General features: G+C 28.9%; 2 protein-coding genes across 3 annotated transcripts in view; one reads left to right on the top strand and one right to left on the bottom strand.

Moving 5' to 3' along the window:
- LOC126736715 (nose resistant to fluoxetine protein 6-like) overlaps positions 1-22,932 on the bottom strand; it is a 48,176-nt gene that overhangs the window by 17,772 nt on the left and 7,472 nt on the right. The gene's annotated exons all lie outside the window — the stretch shown is intronic.
- LOC126736716 (apyrase) lies at positions 253-18,143 on the top strand. The gene is made up of 10 exons (XM_050441231.1): positions 253-427; positions 5,165-5,384; positions 12,927-13,124; positions 13,175-13,385; positions 13,437-13,634; positions 13,691-13,848; positions 17,373-17,469; positions 17,525-17,683; positions 17,735-17,884; positions 17,941-18,143. Exons 1-10 carry the CDS (start codon positions 312-314, stop codon positions 18,114-18,116), a joined length of 1,683 nt encoding a protein of 560 aa, XP_050297188.1. The 5' UTR covers positions 253-311; the 3' UTR covers positions 18,117-18,143.

Here is a 22,932-nt window from a genome sequence, read left to right as displayed (position 1 = left end):
GACAAATAAAATTCACTAATATGTTCATCATGGTATATAAAGAAAAAATTAATTGAAATGAACCGTTAAGTTTATGTAAATTTATTCTGAGAAATCTAGTTTAATAACCCCTGTATCTCATCTATCAATAAACAAAAAAACTAAATAGATTAATTACTTGATAATAAAATATATACTTTGTCCCAGGTGTGTTTTTTTTCAAATGAATTGCGCATAATCCCGTTTGGTACCCTTGAATTAAAAACATAATAAAAAGATTAGTCCGGTGTCTGAATCTATTTGATACGGAACATTAATTTAATAAGATCATAATGTTGTGGTTCTCGTTGATTTTCTTGAGCTTTCTCGGCATTAGTGCGAGTTCTCCCGTTAAAAGTCCGGATTTGTTCGAACTTTCTGTGATACACGTTAACGACTTTCATGCCAGGTATTTCACCTTTTTTTGATTAATTATATATATCTTGTCCTAAACCCTAAAAATCGAAATAACTCTATTATGCTTCTATCCCTTATAAAGCCAATAGGATTATTTGGAAGCTCCTCTAATTAAATTGTGAATAATTTTTAAATTGTCGTAATTATTGTGGACATATTTCACTACATTCCATGGCTTCGAACAATCTCTAATTGAACCCTCCTTCGGCTGCTAATTAATTAATTAATTAATTAATTAATTAATTTATCAATAAAAAAACTAAATGTCTAGTACTGGCTTTATATACTGGTAATTTATTTTTTGAAATTGGAATTTTAAAGTTTTTCTATGGACTGAGGTATTTGAGTTTTGCGGTAACCTAGAATAATTTATGAAGTATTTTAAAGTCTATTCCAGGCAATCCAGGCCTGTACATTAGTTTTTTTGGAAATAGAACGTCGGAATTTTTTCGTAATTTTCCAGAAATTTCGGTTTTTTGAAATACCTATTCCAGGCAGTTAAAAAAGCATGAGCATTTAATTTTTTAAAATAGAACCCCAGATTTTTTTTTGTAGATCTGCAGTAATTTTGGTTATTTTGAGTGCCTGAAATAATTTCTGAAATATTCTAAAGCCTATTCCAGGAAATCTAAGCCTTGACCAGTCCAATCCTTGAGTGCCTGGAATAGGTTCAAAAATACATTTCAAAATTTATTCCAGGTACTCGAAATAACTAAAATGACCGAAAAATTATGATCAAATTCAGAAGTTTACCTGAAAAAAAAATCCCCGGTTTAGATTGCTTGGAATACGATTAAAGATACTTCAAGAATAATTTCAGGCAATCAAAGTAACCAGAATTCTTGTAAAATTATGAAGAATATAAAATTTTAATTAAAAAAAATATGCTTAAATTGCCTGGAATAGGCTTTAAGATACTGCAGAAATTATTCCAGGTATTCAAAAAAATCGAATTTCTTGGAAATCTGGCTCCTGACAAGCAAACTGAATTTCCGGAATTTAGTTTGGAAACCCTGGAATTCCATTTCAAAAATTAAATTTCCAGCTTGGATTGCCTTAAATTTCCTGAAGTAGGCTTTAAAATAATTCAGGATTTATTCTAGAATTTACAGGATTCTAGTTATTTCAAGAGCCCAGAATAAATTATTAAGTATTTTAAACCCTATTACTCAAGAAATTTAAGGCAACCCAAGGTGGAACTTTAATTTTGGAGATGGAATTCCAGGGTTTTCAATCCATATTTCAAGAATTTAGTTTGGCTTTCTGGATTAAAATTTTCAGGAATTTTGGTTATTTTGAGTGCCTGGAATAATTTTTTGACCTACTCTTAAACCTAATACAGGCAAGTTTTTCACCGTTAGAATTTTTATAAATTCTCAAGATTCTGGTTCATTCGAATGCCTGGAATAGTTTTTGAATTATTTTAAACCCTTCTGTAAGAAATTTAAGGCAATCGAAGTTCAAAAACAACTACAATTTCCGAAAATCTGGTTTATGTCGAGTACCTGGAATAATATCTTTAACTGTTAATTAAATTTTACACTTAATATTTCAGAAATGTCATTGCCAGAAACAAAATTTTAGGGATTTAGTTTGTTTTTCTAGAGCCAAATTTCTAAGAATTTTGATTATTTCAAAAGCCCGAAATAAATTTTTTTAAAAGTATTTTAAAGCCTATTTCAGGCAATTTAAGTTTGGTCATTTAATGTTTTAAAATTGACCATCAGAATCGCTCCATAATTTTCCAGATTTTTTTTATTCCGACTGCCTGAAATATTTTTTTGACCTACTTTTAAGACTAATTCAGGTAATTTTTTATCGGTAGAAATTTCATAAATTTTCATAAGTTTTTCGATAAGATTCTAATTATTTGAAATGCCTGAAATAATTTTTGAGTTATTTTAAACCTTACTTTAGAAAATTTAAGAATTCAAGCTGGAAATGTAATTTTTGCAATGAAATTCCAGAATTTCCAAATTAAATTCTGGGAATTCAGTTTGTTTTTCCAGCCCAAAATTTCTGAAAATGTTGGTTATTTTAAGTACCTAAAATAAATTTTGAAATATACTTTTAAACCTATTACAGGCAATTAAAGAATCCTGGACATTTATTTTTTGAAAAGAGAACTCTAAAATCTTTTCATAATTTTTTAGGAATTTTGGGTATTTGGAGTGACTGAAATAATGTTAAAGTATTTTTAAGCCTATTTCAGGCAATCTAAGCATGAAAATTATAATTTTTTTAATAAAATTAAGGTTTTATCATAATTTTCCGGTATTCCAGGTATTCCAGGCATTCCAAGGCTAGGCACTTATTTTTCAAAAATATAACTCCAGAATTTTTCATAGATTTAACGGTTATTTTTAGTTCCTGAAATAAATTTTGAAATATAGTTTTAAACGTAATCCACGCATTTAGAGCCTGAATATTTATTTTTTAAAAACAAAACTCCTATAATACAATTTTTTTGGAATTTTGATTATTGCGAGTGATTAATTTTTAAAAAATTTACTCTAAACTATTAAACTAACTATTTTTAATGATTTTCCAGGGAATTTGATTATTTCTTGTACCTGGAATGAATTTTGAAATATATTTTTAAACCTATTCCAGGCAATCAAAGCCTGGGATTTTTTGTTTATAAAATTAGTATATATTTTTTAGTAGTTTTACTTATTTTAAGTGCCTGGACTATTTTTTAGGTATTTAAAAGCTTATTCCTGTTTTTTTGTCGTAATCCAAGCTGAAAATGTAATTTTTGAAATAAAAGTTCAGAGTTTCAAACTCATTAATTTTGGAACAAAATTTTTAAGAATTTTGATCATTTCGAGTGCCTGGAATAATTTTTTAACTATTTTAAACTTAAAACTTAATATAACTTCTACTACTTTTAACACTAGTATAGGCTAATATAGTTTGTTACAGTTAGAATTTTAGACATTCTTATAAAACAGGATTCTAGTTATTTCAAGTGCCTGGAATAAGCTCTGAATTATTTTAAACCCTACTTCAGTGAATTTACTATAATCCAAACTTGGCAGTTGAATTACAGGGTCAGCTTAGAATAATTAGAACTCAGTTTGGTCTTTTTGGTTCCATATAATCAAAATCTTCAAGAATTTTGGTTATTTTAAATGACTGGAATAAATGTCGAACTAATTGCAGCAGGCAATCAAAGCCTGGATATTTAATTAAAAAAAGAATTAAAAGTCCAGATTTTTTTCATAATTTTTCAGGAATTTTGGTTATTTTAAGTATTCCAAGTACTTACTTTTAAGAGTATTTTAAAGCTCATTAATCCAAGTTGAAAATTTAAATTTTAATATAGAATTCCAGGGTTTCCAAGCCAATTCTATTCAGCTTGGTTTTCCGGAATTACAGTTTCCGGGAATTTTGATTATTTTAAGTCCCTGGAATAATTTTTTAATTACTTTAAGCCCTACTTCAAGAAATTTACTCCATCTAAGCTTGAAAATTGATTTACAGAATGTCCAGACCTTAGTTCACATAAAACACAATTTGGTTCCAAATAACCGACATTTTCAAAAATTTCGTTTATTTTGACGGTCTGGAATAATATTTCGAACTATATTTAGTAAGTCTGGAAATGCATTTTGTAATATTATTTTGGGAAAACTTGTAAATATTGTGTTAATTTTTTTTCCAGGACAGTCTAGAGGGATCCCCAGGCATACATTTTCTCTACAAAATATCAGTTTAGATAAAATAAGATACAGCAATATTGGTTATTCTGTGTTTAATAGCATCTTGTTTTAAGAAAATTATACTTCTACTCATTATAATTTAAAAACTATCCTAAGCATGTCTATGAGGTTTCCATCATACAGTTCGAGCAACTTTTAAGGCCCAATTTCATATATTCAGAATTTCTGAAGCTGAAGAACTTTCAGTATACTGGAATTTTTTTAATGTCTTAATTTTTAATCTTAGGCCTCTTCCAGTCAGTTTAAGATAACCTCACTAATTCTTATTTTACGATTACTAAATTTAATCTTCAAAATTAGAATTCCTGGCATGCTTAGAATGCTTGGAATAAATAGTATTCCCTTAGATTCTTAATTTAAGTAAAGTCTGGAAATTTCATTCGTAAATCTAGATATCATCCACATTCCATGAAAATTCAAAATCCTTTTCCTGAAATCTGATTTATCATAAGAATCTGGAATATTCCATAGAAATTCGGCATCCTTTTCTAAGAATCCTAAGGTAGTTTGAGACCTTGGAATATTCTTCCAGGAACTCTTCAATGTTATTCTAAGAATTTTATTTCAATTCCTAGAACTTTCTTCTTATTATAAAATCTCTTCCTTTCCAGAAATCTTAATTTCATCGATATCTTAAAATCCAGATTATTCTATGGATATCCAGAGTCGTTCTTCAGGAATCTTATTTATTTTAAAAGCCTGGAATACTCTATCGAGTACTCGTAACCGAATTAAATTTAATATTAGAAATTTTGTTCGTAAATATAGCTGTCAAGCATATTACATCGAAACGCGGAATCCCTATCCATAAATCTGAATTATTTTGAAATTTTCAATACTGGAATATTCCATAGAAATTACGTATCTTTTTCCAGGAATCTTAGGATATTGTGAAAACCTGGAACAATCTTACAATGACTATTAAATAAAAGATTTCCTCAAGTTTATGACGAACTTTCCCGATTCCAGAAATCAATCACTTTAATTATACAAATCCCTCTTAGATTTGATGAGGTGAGCACCTCGTCTGGATCCTGCAACGACCCGCAGACCTGCATCGGCGGTTTCTCCAGACTGTACACGCAAATCCAGAATTTACTACGGGAGAAACCGAAATCGCTGCTGCTGAATGGCGGCGATAATTTCCAGGGAACTTTGTATTACACGTTGGGAAAGTGGAACATTACGCAGGAGTTTATGAATAAATTACCCTTTGACGCTACGGTAGGTGCGGTAATTCCGTTATCGAATAATAAATGGTTTCGATTCAGGAATTTTAAGTTGTAGAGATCTTAGATAGTAAAACTGATGATATTTCGTCATTTTGTGCTATTTGGTTGTTCTGATATGTGATAATTTAAGTGTTTTTAATGCTATTGATTAAAAAAAAATAATACTATTATTACAATTATTATTATCATGGATTTATCGTATAAAATTTTATTTGTATTAATATTAATTGCTACGTGACGCAATTCCTGCTATTAAAGTGGATCAAGGATGATAACCGATTGCAAAATTAGTGGGGAAATTATAAGAGTAATTTTGAGTTCTAAGTTCTAAACTGGTTATCCAGAATATTCCTTAAAATTCCAGGGTCATCATTCAAGGAATCTGTGCTACTTCGAATGTCTGGAAGAGTCTTCCAAGTGTTCTTAAACCGATTCCAATTTATTTAAGTATAGAAATAAATTACTTAAATCCAACTATCCAGAATGCTACAGATTATTTCGTAGTTCTATCAATGTAATAATTTTTTTTTAATTAATTATCCAGATCTGGAAATACAGAATATTTTCAAGAAATCTTAGTTATTTTATAAGCTTGCTACTGTTAATAGACTTCTAGTCAATTCAAGGAATTCCTGGTCATTTTTTATAAATTAATTATATGGAATATTCCATAGAAATCCATGGAAATCTACAGTTTGTTTCCAAGAATTTTTTTTAAAATTAATTATCCAGATCTGGAAATACAGAACATTTTCAAGAAATCTTAGTTATTTTAAAAGCTTAAAATAATCTTCCAATTACTGTTAATAGACTTCCAGTCAATTCAAGGAAATGCTGGTCATTTTCATAAATTAATTATGTGGAATAATTCATAGAAATCCAGAATCTAGATAAATCCATGGAAATCTACAGTTTTTTTCCAAGAAATCTTTTTTAATTAATTATCCAGATCTGGAAATTCAGAATATTTTTAGGAAATCTTAGTTATTTTAAAAGCTTGAACTAACCTTCCAATTACTGTTAATAAACTTCCAGTCAATTCAAGAAATTCCTGGTCAGTTTTTGTAAATTAATTATGTGGAATATTCCATAGAAATCCATGGAAATCTACAGTTTGTTTCCAAAATTTTTTTTTTTAAATTAATTATCTAGATCTGGAAATACAGAATATTTTCAAGAAATCTTAGTTATTTTAAAAGCTTGAAATAATCCTCCATTTACTGTTAATAAACTTCCAGTCAATTCAAGTCAAATCCTGGTAATTTTTTATGAATTAATTATGTGGAATATTCGATAGAAATCCAGAATCTAGATGAATCCACGGAAATCTACAGTTTTTTTCCAAGAATTCTTTTTTAATTAATTATCCAGATCTGGAAATTCAGAATATTTTTAGGAAATCTTAGTTATTTTAAAAGCTTGAACTAACCTTCCAATTACTGTTAATAAACTTCCAGTCAATTCAAGAAATTCCTGGTCAGTTTTTGTAAATTAATTATGTGGAATATTCCATAGATATCCATGGAAATCTACAGTTTGTTTCCAAAAATTTTTTTTTTTTAAATTAATTATCTAGATCTGGAAATACAGAATATTTTTAAGAAATCTTAGTTATTTTAAAAGCTTGAAATAATCTTCCATTTACTGTTAATAAACTTCCAGTCAATTCAAGTCAAATCCTGGTAATTTTTTATGAATTAATTATGTGGAATATTCCATAGAAATCCAGAGTCTAGATGAATCCACGGAAATCTACAGTTTTTTTCCAAGAATTCTTTTTTAATTAATTATCCAGATCTGGAAATTCAGAATATTTTTAAGAAATGTTAGTTATTTTAAAAGCTTGAACTAACCTTCCAATTACTGTTAATAAACTTCCAGTCAATTCAAGGAATTCCTGGTCAGTTTTTGTAAATTAATTATGTGGAATATTCCATAGAAATCCTTGGAAATCTACAGTTTGTTTCCAAAAAATTTTTTTTTAAATTAATTATCCAGATCTGGAAATACAAAATATTTTCAAGAAATCTTAGTTATTTTAAAAGCTTGAAATAATCTTCCATTTACTGTTAATAAACTTCCAGTCAATTCAAGTCAAATCCTGGTAATTTTTTATGAATTAATTATGTGGAATATTCCATAGAAATCCAGAATCTAGATGAATCCACGGAAATCTACAGTTTTTTTCCAAGAATTCTTTTTTAATTAATTATCCAGATCTGGAAATTCAGAATATTTTTAGGAAATCTTAGTTATTTTAAAAGCTTGAACTAACCTTCCAATTACTGTTAATAAACTTCCAGTCAATTCAAGGAATTCCTGGTCAGTTTTTGTAAATTAATTATGTGGAATATTCCATAGAAATCCTTGGAAATCTACAGTTTGTTTCCAAAATTTTTTTTTTTAAATTAATTATCTAGATCTGGAAATACAGAATATTTTCAAGAAATCTTAGTTATTTTAAAAGCTTGAAATAATCCTCCATTTACTGTTAATAAACTTCCAGTCAATTCAAGTCAAATCCTGGTAATTTTTTATGAAATAATTATGTGGAATATTCCATAGAAATCCAGAATCTAGATAAATCCACGGAAATCTACAGTTTTTTTTCAAGAATACTTTTTTAATTAATTATCCAGATCTGGAAATTCAGAATATTTTTAAGAAATGTTAGTTATTTTAAAAGCTTGAACTAACCTTCCAATTACTGTTAATAAACTTTCAGTCAATTCAAGGAATTCCTGGTCAGTTTTTGTAAATTAATTATGTGGAATATTCCATAGAAATCCTTGGAAATCTACAGTTTGTTTCCAAGAATTTTTTCTTAAATTAATTATCCAGATCTGGAAATCCAGAATATTTTAAAAAAATTTTAGTTATTTTAAAGGCTTGAAATAATCTTCCAATTACTGCTAATAAACTTCCAGTCAACTCAAGGAATTCCTGGTCATTTTTTATAAATTATGTGGAATATTCCATAGAAATTTAGATAACAGATGAAAAGCTACAGTTTTTTCCAAGAATTTTTGGGTAATTTAAAAGTCTGGTTTATACTTTTAAGTAATTTTTAAGTAGCTGCATTTAATTAAGACTAAATTTAGACATTTTAATTTGTCTAGCTATACAACATATTCCACGAAAATCAATTATTTTCCAAAAATTTGAATAATTTTAAGAATCTGGAATATTCCATAAAAATTAATAATCCTTGTCGCGGAATATTATGATATTTTGAAATCCGGGAATATTTTTCCAAATACTCTTAAACGAACGAATTCTGTGTAAATTATAGGCATTTTAAGTGCCTAGAATGTTCTTATTATAAAAGCTCCTTTCCAGAAATTTGATTTATTTTGAAAATATGAAATACTGGAATATTTCCTAGAAATTAAGCATATTTTTACAGGAATCTTATCCTGGAATATTCTTCCAATGGCTCATAACGGAACGAACTCTAATATTATTCTAGGAAATTTATTTAAGTGCCTGGAGTTTTCTTCTTATTATGAGAATTCTTTTGCACAAATCTTAATTATATTGAGAGCCTAAAATCCAGAATATTCCATAGAAATCTAGAGTAATTTTTTTAGTAATCTTTTTTATTTTAAAAGCCTGGAATATTCTTTTAACACTCTTAATCGAATTTAATTTAACTTAAAAAAAATCATTCGTAAATCTAGGTATCAAGTATATTCCATGGAAATCAGGAATCCCATTCCAGAAATCTTGATTATTTTAAGAAATCTGAAATACTGGAATATCTCATAAAAATGAGGCACTTCCCAACAGGAATCTTATCGTGGAATATTCTTACAATGACTCTTAAACGAACAAATTCCAATGTTATTCTAGAATATTTAATTGCCTGAATATTTAATCGCTTCTTGTCGAGAAATTTTATTTATTTTGAGAATCTGGAATATTCAATAGAAATCAGGAGTCTTTTCCAGGAACTTTAGGATATTTTGAGAGCCTGGAATAATCTTTCAAGTACTTCTAAATGAACTTGAGTTTAGAAATTTAACTCAAAAATTTAGCTATCCAACATATCCTCGGTAATCTATAACCCTTTTCCAGAATCTGATTTATCTTTAAAATCTTGAAGATTGGAATATTCCAGAGAAATTAATAATCCCTTTCCAGGCATCTTAAAATATTTTGAGAACCTGGAATATTATATATGTATAAGTACTTTTAAATGAACGAATTCCAATATTATTCCAGGAATTTTGTGTGCTTTTTGTTTTTGAAGTGCCAGGAATTTTCTTCTTATTATATCTCCCAAAGTAATTCCAGTTATAGAACTATTAGTTTTAAATTTTAATCCAGGTAATTTTCCAGAAATCATAGTTGTTTTGAGAGCCTGAAATAATCCTCCAATTACTCTTAACTAAATTCCAATGAATTCAACTTAAGAAATTTCAAGCCATCAAGCATATTCCATGGAAATCCAGAATCTTTTTCCAAAAATCTATTTCATTTTAAGCATCTGGAATACCGAAATGTTTCATGGAAAAAAAAATCTTTTTCCAGGACTTGATATTTTGAAAACCTGGAATAATCTTACAATGACTTTTAACTTTGAAATTTTTTTCTCATTATAAGAATTCTTTTCCAGAAATCTTATTTATATTGAGAGCCTAAAATCCAGATTATTACATGGAAATCTAGAGTATTTTTATAGAATTTCTCTTTTTTTTAAAAACCTGGAATAATCTTTCAAGTACTCTTAACCGAATTTATTAAACTTCTATAAAATTCATTTGTGAGAATCAGCAAGTGAAGTTCACATGCTGAGGAAATCCAGAACTCTTTTCCAGAAATCTATTTTTTTTGAGACTCTCACCTACTGGCATATTGCAAAAGAATTAAGCATCATTTTCCAGGAATTTCAAAATATCTGGAGAGCCTGGAATAATCTTCGAGTGACCTTAAATGAAGCAATTTCAATGTTATTCTAGGAATTTTAGTAACTTCTAGTCAAGTTAAAGTATTTAAAAAAAAATAATTATTTGGAATATTCCATCCAGAAATCTAAAATCTAAGAAATTCAGATTTTTTTTTCTAGAATCTGAGTTATTTTGAAGGCCTGGAATAGTCTTTCAAGTGCTCTTAACCGAATTTAATTAAGTTAAATTTTATACGAAAATCTACCTATCCAGCATCAATCATCCAAGGAAATCCTGAATCCTTTTCCAGAACTCTGAAATATTTATGAAAATCTAAAATACTGAAATATTCCATAGAAATTCAGAATCCCTTTCCAGGAATCTGCAGATATTTTGAAAGCCTAAAATATTCTTTCAATGACTTTTAAAAGAACAAATTCCGGTGTTATTCTAGGAATTTTACTTCCAGCCAAGTTAAAGTATTTAAAAAAAATTTTTTTGGAATATTCCATCCAGAAATCTGAAATCTAGAATAATCCATGGAAATTTAGATTTTTTTCTAGAATCTGAGTTATTTTAAAAGCCTGGAATAGTCTTTCAAGTGCTCTTAATCGAATTTAATTAAATTAAATTTTATACGAAAATCTACCTATCCAGCATCTTCTAAAGAAATCCTGAATCCTTTTCCAGAACTCTGAAATATTTATGAAGATCTGAAATACTGGAATATTCCATGAAAATTCAGAATCTTTTTCCTGGAATTTGCAGATATTTTGAGAGCCTAAAATATTCTTTCAATGACTTTAAAATGAACAAATTCCGGTGTTATTCTAGGAATTTTACTTCCAGCCAAGTTAAAGTATTTAAAAAAAAATTTTTTTTGAATATTTTATCCAGAAATCTGGAATCTAGAATAATCCATGGAAATTTAGATTTTTTTCTAGAATCTGAGTTATTTTAAAAGCCTGGAATAGTCTTTCAAGTGCTCTTAATCGAATTTAAATAAATTAAATTTTATACGAAAATCTACTTATCGAGCATAATCCAAGGAAATCCTGAATCTTTTTCCAGAACTCTGAAATATTTATGAAAATCTAAAATACTGGAATATTCCATGAAAATTCAGAATCTTTTTCCTGGAATTTGCAGATATTTTGAGAGCCTAAAATATTCTTTCAATGACTTTTAAAAGAACGAATTCCGGTGTTATTCTAGGAATTTTACTTCCAGCCAAGTTAAAGTATTTAAAAAAAAATAATTTTTTTAAATATTCCATCCAGAAATCTAAAATCTAGAATAATCCATGGAAATTTAAATTTTTTCCTAGAATCTGAGTTATTTTAAAGGCCTGGAATAGTCTTTCAAGTGCTCTTAATCGAATTTAATTAAGTTAAATTTTATACGAAAATCTACCTATCCAGCATCATCCAGGGACAACCTGAATTCTTTTCCAGAACTCTGAAATATTTATGAAAATCTGAAATACTGGAATACTCGATAAAAATTGAGAATCCTTTTCCAGGAATATGCAGATATTTTGAGAGCCTAAAATATTCTTTCAATGACTTTTAAAAGAATGAATTCCGATGTTATTCTAGGAATTTTACTTCCAGCCAAGTTAAAGTATTTAAAAAAAATAATTTTTTGGAATATTCCATCCAGAAATCTAAAATCTAGAATAATCCCTGGAAAATTATATTTTTTTTTCTAGAATCTGAGTTATTTTAAAGACCTGGAATAGTCTTTCAAGTGCTTTTAACCGAATTTAATTAAGTTAAATTTTATACGAAAATCTACCTATCCAGCATCTTCCATGTAAATCCTGAATCCTTTTCGAGAACTATGAAATATTTATGAAAATCTGAAATACTGGAATATTCCATAAAAATTCAGAATTTTTTTCCTGGAATTTGCAGATATTTTGAGAGCCTAAAATATTCTTTCAATCACTTTTAAACAAACGAGTTATTCTAGGAATTTTATTTAAGTAACTGCAATATTTTTTATTTCTCCTAAATTAATTCCAATTACAGAATTATTAATTATAAATGACTTCATAGCAACTAAGCATCTTTTTCCAGGAATTTTAAGATATTTTGATAGCCTGGAATAATCTTCAAATGACACGAACGAATTCCAATGTTATTCTAGGAATTTTATTTAGGGAATTTTCTTCTTATTTCTCCTAAAGTAATTTCAGCTACAGAATCATTTGGTTGTTACAAATTACTGATCCAGAACACTTGGAATACAGAATTGACATACATTTTAGGGTTTTCTTCTCAGAATTTTCGATTTCTTAACTGTCTCACTTTACTTTAAATAGTCAAAAGTTGGCTTAAAAAAATTGATCCGGAATTAACTTTTCTGGAATAGACTTTGAAAAAAACATATTGAAAAAATTATTCCAGGCATTTAAAGCAAACAAGATTCCTGGAAAATAATTAAAATTTAATGAAAAAAAATCCTGGAATTCCAACTTTAACGACAAAAGATCTATACTTAGTTAAGTTCAGATCAGCATAAAAGCCTATTTCAGAAGTAAGGTTTTTTTTAAATCTGAATTTTCCTGGATTGTTAATATTATTCTGGATTTAATATTCTCTCTTAAAGCCCCAAAAATTTCCCCATTTTTCTATACTTAGGTCCTGGGAAATCACGAATTCGATGATGGGGTCGAGGGCGTAGTGCCATTCATCAAAACCCTTAAAACCCCCATAGTATGTGCCAACATTAATGACGACCAAGAACCATCCATCCAAGGTACATACAAGAAAAGCGTCGTGGTAGAAAGAGATGGAAAGAAAATCGGGATTATCGGGGTGATATATGGAAAAACTGATGTGAGTCCAAGCGATCCAGGGTGGTCAGCCTAATTATACAAATATTTTAGACTATTGCTAACACTGGAAATCTAGTGTTTTATCCAGAATCTGCCAGTGTAAATGCTGAGGCGGAACGTTTAGTTCGAGAGGAAGGTGTCTTTACCAATATAGTTTTATCACACGTTGGATACGACATTGATCAGCAAATTGCAGCAAATGCTAGCGAGAAAATTGGACTTATTGTCGGTGCCCATTCACACACCTTCTTATATACCGGTGGTAAGTTTAACTCTAAATCTAGAATTTACTGCAAACGAACTAATTTTTCAGATAACCCTCCTGGTCCAGACACACCCGGAGGTCCATACCCGACGATAATCCAGAGCAAACACAACAAGAGCGTGCTAATTGTTCAGGCATCTGCGTACACGAAATATCTGGGCAACATCACCGTCTATTATGACAGTGACGGGGAAATTTCCAGTTATTCTGGATCACCTATATTTTTGGAAAATTCTCTGCCAACAGGTAGATAGTTTGAGTATGACAATATCCAGAATCGAGTTGGTTTTATCGATTTTTAGATGAAGAAGTCAATGAGGCGTTGGCTCCCTGGAAAGAAATCGTCGAGGCGGAAGGGTCAGTTGTAATGGGAACTTCCTTGGTTAAATTATCCAGGACTGGATGTTACTATAAGGAGTGCAATTTGGGGAATTTCGTAACTGATGCTTTTGTGTTTTATGTAAGTGGAAAGATTAGTTGGAATAATTAAAAAAAAAATATTTTCATATCTATTCTAGACAATTTAAGGTAAACAGATTGAATCTTGGAATGTATTATTGCAATTCCAGAGTGTTGTGAATTGTAATTTCCCAATTATATTTCAAAAATTTTAGTTCGTTTAAAGGAATAATTATAAATTTTTATGAAAAAATCTCTTTCTATGAAAATTTCTGCATTGATCGATTCATCATATATTACATATTTGGAGTAGGGCTTATAATAATTAAATAATTATTTCAGGCACTCAGAGAAACTAAGAATCCTGGAATATTATATTCCAATTTTTGGAAATTATGCCAGAAATCTTAGTTGCTCTGAGTGCCTGAAATAATTTGAAATTTTTATTAGAAACCCTAGAATTTCAATTTCAACTAATATTCCAATTTTTTGAAAATTATTCCTGGAGTTTTCGTTGCTCTGAAAGCGTGAAATGTTTTTTTAACTATTTTTAAAATAATCATTAAATCTGGAAATATTTTATTGGAATTTTAATATTTTTTTTAAATTTTAAAAATTTTATTTCAGTAATTTCAGTTGCATCTAGCACCTGGAACAATTTTAATTTTTTATGAAAAACTGTAGAATTCTAGTTTCAAACAAAAATTCCATTTTTTGGAAACTATTCCTGAAACACCCAACCAAATTTCCAATTTTTTGGAATTTATTCCAGGAGTCTTAATTGTTCTGAGCGCCTGGAATTATTTTTTTTACAATTTTTATACCTATTCTAGAAAGTTTAAGGTAATCTGATTAAATCCGAAAATAATTTATTGGAATAAAATTTTTGTTAATTCTAATGCCTGGAATAATTTAAAATTTCTATAAAAGCCTCTAGAATTCCAATTTCAAACGAAAATTCCAATTTTTTGAAAATTAATCCAGAAATCTTAGTTGCCTTGGGTGCCTGGAATAATTATTTAAATATTGTTAGGCATATTCCAGGCTATTTAAGGTAATGCAATTGAATTATTTGAATGCCAAGGATTTTACCTAAATTCTGAAAATTATATTTCAGAAATTTGAATTGCTTCTTGTACTTGATGGAATAAATTAATTTTTTTACTAAGAACTTTAAAATTCCATTTTAAAGTAAAATTTCAATTTTTTGGATATAATTCCAAGAGTATTAGTTGCTCTGAATGCCTGGAATAATTTTTTAACTATTTTCATGCCTATTGCAGATAATTTAAGGTACTCTGATGGAATCTGGAAATATTTTATTGGAATTCCAGATTTTTTTAAAAACTTCAAATTTATTTTTGTTGCTTCTAGTTCCTGGAATAATTTTACATTTTTATAAAAGACTCTGGCATTTCAATTTTAAATTAAAATTCCAATTTTAATTGGAATTTATTGCAGAAATCTTGGTTGCCGTGAGTGCCTGGAATAAGTTTTTAACTATTTTCATACCTATTGCAGATAATTTAAGGTAGTCTGATTGAATCTGGAAATGTTTTATTGGAATTCCAATTTTTTTTTTAAACCTCAAATTTATTTTTTAGTTGCTTCTAGTTCCTGGAATACTTTTAAATTTTTATAAAAGGCTCGAGAATTTCAATATTAAATTAAAATTCCAATTTTTTGGAATTTATTCCAGGTTTCATTCGTTGCTGTGAGTGCCTGGAATATTTTTTTTAACTATTTTTAAGTCTATTTCAAACAATTTAAGGTAATCTTATTTAAACTGGTAATATTTTATTAGAATTCTAATATTTTTTAGAAATTTTAAAATTTTAAATTTTTATGAAAAACTGTGGAATTCTAATTTAAAACAAAAATTGCAACTTTTAAAAAATTATTCCAGTAGTCTTAATTGTTCTGAATGCCTGGAATAGTTTTAAATAACTATTTTCATGCCTATTCCAGAAAATTTAAGGCAATCTGATTAGATCTGAAATGCTTCATTGAAATTCCAGATTTATAAAAAAAATTTCAAGGTCGTATATCAGAAATTTCAGATACATTGAAAATTTTTAACTGTTTTATAAAAAGCTCTAAAATTCCAATTTTATACAAAAATTCCATTAAAAAAATATCCAGAAATCTTAGTTGCTTTGGGTGCCTGGAATAAATTTTTAAATATTTTTAAGTCTATTCCAGACTGTTTAAGATAATGTAATTGAATCTGCAAATTTATTGGAATTTCAGAGTTTTTTAATAAATTTCTAAAATTATATTTAAGCAATTTAAGTAGCAATGTTTGGAATAATTTTCAATTTCTATGAAAAACTCTGGAGTTTTAATTTTCAACTAAAATTCCAATTTTTTGGAAATTATTTGAGGATTGTGCTGAGTGCCTGGAATTATTTTTTTAATAATTTTTAAATCTGAAATTGATTTATTGGAATTCTAAGATTTTTTAAAAAATTTCAAAAAAATATATTTTAGTTGATTCTAGTGCCTGGAATAACTTTAAATTTCTATAAAAGACTTTCGCTTTCCAATTTTAAATCAAAATTGCAATTTTTGGAAATTTATTCCAGGATTCTTAGATGCTCTGAGTGCCTAGAATAATTTGTTAACTATTTTCATGCATTTGATGATTTAAAAAAAAATTCCAAGTTCATATTTCAGAAATTTCACATACATCGAAAACTTTTAACGTTTTATGAAAAGCCCTAAAATTCCAATTTCAAACGAAAATTCCATTTAATTTGATTAAATTTGGAAATATTTTATTAAAATTCTAAAAAAAATTGCAAAATTATATTTCAAATATTTTAGTTGCTTCTAGTATCTGGATTTATTTCATATTTTTATGAAGAATTTTAGAATTCCATTCATAACCTAAAATTTGATTTTTGGAAATTATTTCAGAAATCTTAGTTGCTCTGACTGCCTGGAATATTTTTTGTTCTATTCTAAATATTTAAAATAATCTGATTAAATTTGGAAATGCATTATTGGAATTCTTATATTTTTTTAATTTTCAAAAATTATATTTCAGAAATTTTAGTGCCCGAATTAATTTTACATTTTTATTAAAAACTCTGAAATTTCAATCTTAAACTTAAATTCCAACCTTTTGCCTGGAATAATTGTTTAATTACTTCCAAGTCTATTAAATCTGATTAAATTTGTCCGATTAATCCGATTAAATCTGAAAATGTTTTATTGGAATTTTCTAAAAATCTTTTATTTCGTAGAAATTTTAGTTAATTCTAATGCGTAGACTAAATTTAAATATTTATCAAGAACTCTAGAATCTCAATTTTAAAGTTAAATTCCAATTTTTTGGAACCTGAATGCCTGGAATAATTTTTTAACTATTTTCAAGCCTATTCCAGATAACTTTAGGTAGTCTGATCAGATCCGGAAGTGACCAAAATTACTATAAAATAAGTACATTCCAGACCCTCAAGGTCCAAAAACTTCTAAAATTATTGTAGTATAATTTCTTTAAAAACCACCCTGAAGAACTATAACCGTTTCCCAAAGACCTCCTCTCCATCTGGATATGTCTCACTATAACACACGTTTCAGTATACCCAAAACAGGCAGCAAAGCAACAATTCCTGGACAAGAGCCCCCATTGCCATCATCAACGCTGGTGGACTCCGGACGGACATCGAAATTGGCAGTAAGAATACCATTTTCCCATTTCCTTACCAATCCATTCACTTCCTATATTGTAGATATCACTTATAATGACCTGGTAACTGCTCAACCGTTTTCCAATACAGTGGACTACGGAGTGTTACAAGGGAAATATATCAAAGAACTACTGGAACAGAGCGCTGGAAACTTTAACAACGAAAGAATCTCCTCTGAATTGAAGCTTTTACAAGTTTCCGGTGAGAACATTTTTTTTGTAATTTTTCTTAAACATTTTGATCCTTCCTAAGGTATTCATGTGGTGTACAACATCTCAAGACCATCGGGTGACCGTGTGGTAGAACTGAAAATACGCTGTCAGTACTGTGACGTTCCAGAGTATCAAGAATTGGACCTAAATGCCAACTACAGTATGGCAGTACCGTCGTTCATTACTGGAGGTATGTTTTTTTTTTGGCTAAATTTGTTGCTCCTCACCAACTAACTACTGTTCCAGGTGGTGATGGTTTTACTGCCCTGTCAAATAACATAAAAGACGTTGTTACTGGACAAGTGGATGTGGACGTGTTTAGGATCTATTTGGAACATAGATCGCCAGTTTTTGCTGAGGAGGAGGGTCGCATAACGGTCGTGAGCGATCACGAAATTGAGGCCAGAGGGATGGATTTGTGAGGAGAAATAAAAAAGTTGTGATTTTTTTTTGGGTGGTTTTATTTAGGTGATCCCTCCAATTTTTAAATTATAAAAGGCGATTTTAAGGATTATTTAATATCAAGTTCAAAAATCACTTAAATGTCAGAAATTACTTGCCCTTTCATGGCCATCAAATATTTTATTAATGGCTCCAGACAGCTTAGAAAATATTTTTAATATTTTAGGCACTTTATGTAATTTGGTGGCGTAGCTTAACTGGAAGGAATTCTACATTCTTTTTTTTATTCCAGGCAGTTAGGACGACGTCACAGATTAACCTCAATTGCCTGGAATATAGAAAAAGTCACTCAGTTGCCTGAGATTTCATTAAAAAAATTATATTTTTTAATTCCTGGGAATTGAGGCAACAATTCTGTTATTCCAGGCACTTTAAACTTTCTCGTGACGTACACTACCTGGAATTCGATTTTTTTTAATTCCAGGCAGTTGAGACAACAATTCTGTTATTTCAGGCACTTCAAATCTTGTTGTGACGTACACTTAACTGCCTGAAATTAATTTTTTCTTATTTCAGGCAGTTAAGACGACGTCACAAATTAACCTCAATTGTCTGAAATTTCATTAAAAAAATAATATTTTTCAATTTCTTTCAGCTGAGACAAGATTTCTGTTATTTCAGGCACTTTAAATTTTCTCGTGACCTACACTTAACTGCCTGGAATATATAAAAAGTCACTCAATTTTCTGAAATTTCACTAAAAAAATATTTTTTAATTCTTGGCAGTTAAGACGACGCGATGTACAGATTAACCTCTATTGCCTAGAATATAAAAAAATCACCCAATTGTATGAAATTTCATTAAAAAAAAATTTTTTTTAATTCCTGTCAGTTGAGATAACATTTCTGTTATTTCAGGCACTTTAAATTATCTCGTGACGTACACTTAGCTGCCTGGAATTCAAATTTCTTTTTATTTCAGGCAGTTGAGACGACGTCACAGATTAACCCCAATTGCCTGGAATATAAAAAAAGTTACTCAATTGTCTGATTTCAATTAAAAAAAAAAACATTTTTTTGTTCCGGGTAGTTACAACATTTCTATTATTTCTTTTAACTTTGAATTTTCTTGCGACTTGCACTTAACTGCCTGGAATTAATTTTTTTTAATTCCAGGCAGTTGAGACCACGTCGTAGATTTACCTTAAGTGTCTGGAATAAAAAAATATTATTTTAACTGAAATTTTAGACACTTGACTGATTTTTTTATTCCAGGTCCAGGTTTTTTAGTCCAGGTGATTTTTTTATTCCAGGCATTTGAGGTTAATCTAGATCATGGTCTCAACTGCCTGGAATTTAAAATAAAATAATTCCAGGCAGTTAAATGCAAGTCGCAAGAAAATTTAAAGTGAAAAGAAATGTTGTAACTACCCGGAACAAAAAAAATATTTTTTTTAAATTGAAATCAGACAATTAAGTAACTTTTTTTATATTTCAGGCAATTGGGGTTAATCTGTGACGTCGTCTCAACTGCCTGAAATAAAAATAAATTTGTATACCAGGCATCTTGTGACTTGCACTTTACTGCCTGGAATATTTTTTTTTTTTAATTTTAATATTTTCCAGGCTATTGAGACCACGTCGTAGATTTACCTTAAAGTGTCTGGAATAAAAAATATTTTTTTGAAATGAAATTTTAGACACTTGACTGAATTATTTTTTTATTCCAGACACTTGAGGTTAATCTGCGACGTTGTCTCAGGAATAAATAAAAAAAATTGAAGTTCCAGGCCACGTAAGTGTCTAAAATAACAAAAATGTCTGAAATTATGAAAAAAATTATCTATGTCCTAATTGTTGTCCAAAATGACTTATATAGCCTAGAATAAAACGCCTAAAATAGTTTTTTGTTATTTTAGACAATTGAGTGTTGTTTTCTTATCCTTCCAGGCATTTTACGTGAATACACAGTTAAGCCTATGCCACGGAGTTACTACAAGTGCCTGAAATTGCACAAATAATATGTCAACTGCCTGGAACAATAAATAATTTTTTTTGCAATTACAGGCAGTTGAGACGACTACTTTGATTTATCTCTAGTGTCTGAAATAAGAAAATCCTTCAACTTAAGATGACGTAACAGATAAGTCTCGACTGCCTAAAATAAAAATAAATTTTTTAAATGACATTTTAGACACATGAGTGCCTGGAATAAAAAAAAAATCAGTCATTTAAAAAATTTATTTTTATTCCAGGCACTTAAGGTTATTCTGTGAACAAAAATTTTTGGAACCTCAGGCAGTCAAGTCAACGTCACGAATTATCTGCAATAACAAAAATGTTACGACTTATACCCTAGAATTAAAACCCTAAAAGAGTTTTTTGTAATTTCAGACATTGTTATTTCAGGCATTTTACGTGAATATACAGTTAAGCCTATGCCACGGAGTTACTGCAAGTGCCTGAAATTACAAAAATAATATATCAACTGCCTGGAATAATAAATAATTTTTTTTTGCAATTACAGGCAGTTAAATGTTTTTTTTATTCCAGGCACTTCAAGTACACTTAGCCCAGAATTTAATTTTTTTTCAATTCCAGGCAGTTGATTCGACTACTTTGATTTATCTCTAGTGCCTGAAATAAAAAAAAATCCTTCAACTTAAGATGAAGTAACAGATGGGACTCAATTGCCTGGAATAAAAATAATTTTTTTAAATGACATTTTAGACATTTGATTGATTTTTTTATTCCAGGCACTTAAGGGTAATCTGCGACGTTGTCTCAAAAATGAATAAAAATTCCAAGGCAGGAATTTTTTGGAATTCCAGGCAGTTAAGCATACGCCACGTAAGTGTCTGAAAAAACAAAAATGGTGGCTGGAATTATAAAAAAGAACTATATATGTTATAATTATTTAAAATGACTTATAGCCTAAATTAAAAAGCCTAAAAAAGATTTTTGTAATTTCAGGCAATTGATTTTTTTTTATTCCAGGCACTTGAAGTGTTAAGTGTTGTTAAATGTACAACTGCATAGAACTTTTTCTCAAATGCAGGCAGTTGGGACGACTACTTTAATTTATCTCTAGTGTCCTTCAACTTAAAATGACGTAACAGATGAGCCTCAACTACCTGGAATAAAAATAAATTTTTTAAATAATATTTTAGACACTTGGTTGATTTTTTTATTCCAGGCACTTAAAGTTATTCTGTGAACAAACATTTTTCGAACTTTAGACAATTTAGCCAAACAAATTATATAAATATTATCCCAACTGCCTAGAATAATAATTTTGTTTTGCAATTACCGGTAGTTGAATGTTTTTTTTTTATTCCAGGCACTTCAAGTACACTTAGCCTAGAATTCCATTTTTTTTTCAATTCCAGGCAGTTGAGACGACTACTTTGATTTATATCTAGTGTCTGAAATAAAAAAGTCCTTCAACTTAAGATGACGTAACAGATAAGTCTCAATTGCCTGGAATAAAAATAAATTTTTTAAATCATATTTTAGACATTTAATTGATTTTTTTATTCCAGGCACTTCAGGGTAATCTGCGACGTTGTCTCAAGAATGAATAAAAAATTTTTGAATTCCAGGCAGTTAAGCATACGCCACGTAAATGTCTGAAATAACAAAAATGGTGTCTGGAATTATAAAAAAGAACTATCTATTTTCTAATTGTTTAAAATGACTTATAGCCTAAATTAAAAAGCCTAAAAAAGATTTTTGTAATTTCAGGCAATTGATTTTTTTTTATTCCAGGCACTTGAAGTGTTATGTGTTGTTAAATGTACAACTGCATAGAATTTTTTCTCAAATGCAGGCAGTTGGGACGACTACTTTAATTTATCTCTAGTGTCCTTCAACTTAAAATGATGTAACAGATGAGCCTCAACTACCTGGAATAAAAATAAATTTTTTAAATAATATTTTAGACACTTGGTTGATTTTTTTATTCCAGGCACTTAAAGTTATTCTGTGAACAAACATTTTTCGAACTTTAGACAATTTAGCCAAACAAATTATACAAATATTATCGCAACTGCCTGGAATAATATTTTTTTTTGCAATTACAGGCAGTTGAATGTTTTTTTTCAATTCCAGGCAGTTGAGACTACTACTATGATTTATCTCTAGTGTCTGAAATGCAAAAATCCTTCAACTTAGGATGACGTAACAGATAAGTCTCAACTGCCTGGAATAAAAATAAATTTTTTAAATCACATTTTAGACACCTGATTGATTTCTTTATTGCAGGCACTTGAGGGTAATCTGCGACGTTGTCTCAAGAATGAATAAAAAATTGTGGAATTCCAGGCAGTTAAGCATAGGCCACGTAAGTGTCTGAAATAACAAAAATGGTGTCGTCTGGAATTATAAAAAAGAACTATGAATGTTCTCATTGTTTAAAATGACTTATAGCCTAGAATTCAAAGCCTAAGAAAGATTTTTGTAATTTCAGGCAATTGAGTGCTGTTTTTTCGTTGTTCTAGGGATTTTACGTAAATATATAGTTAAGCCTACGTCACGGAGTTACAACTTCAAGTGCCTGAAATTGTAAAAATATTATCTCAACTGCCTGGAATAATAAGTAATTTCTTTTTGCAGTTACAGGCAGTTGAATTTTTTGTTTTTTCTAGGCACTTAAAGTATACTTAACTGCCTAGAATTTTTTCTCAAATCCAGGCAGTTCAGACGACTACTTTAATTTATCGCTAGTGTCTGAACAAAAAGATCCTTTAACTTAAGATGACGTAACAGCTAAGTCTCAACGACCTGGAATAAAAATAAATTTTTTAAATGACATTTTAGACACATGACATTTTATTC

The sequence above is a fragment of the Anthonomus grandis genome, chromosome 5, assembly GCF_022605725.1.
Source record: "Anthonomus grandis grandis chromosome 5, icAntGran1.3, whole genome shotgun sequence".
Taxonomy (NCBI): Eukaryota; Metazoa; Arthropoda; class Insecta; order Coleoptera; family Curculionidae; genus Anthonomus; species Anthonomus grandis.
Note: the sequence above shows the minus strand (reverse complement) of the source record. Positions and strands in the feature narration are given on the sequence as shown.

Excerpts from the sequence above, each read along its gene's own strand:
- LOC126736716 (XM_050441231.1), top strand. The coding sequence starts at position 312 with ATGTTGTGGTTCTCGTTGATTTTCTTGAGCTTTCTCGGCATTAGTGCG. Across the intron at positions 13,849-17,372 it reads CTGATGCTTTTGTGTTTTAT|TATACCCAAAACAGGCAGCA; the intron begins GTAAGTGGAAAG and ends CACACGTTTCAG. Across the intron at positions 17,885-17,940 it reads ACCGTCGTTCATTACTGGAG|GTGGTGATGGTTTTACTGCC; the intron begins GTATGTTTTTTT and ends CTACTGTTCCAG.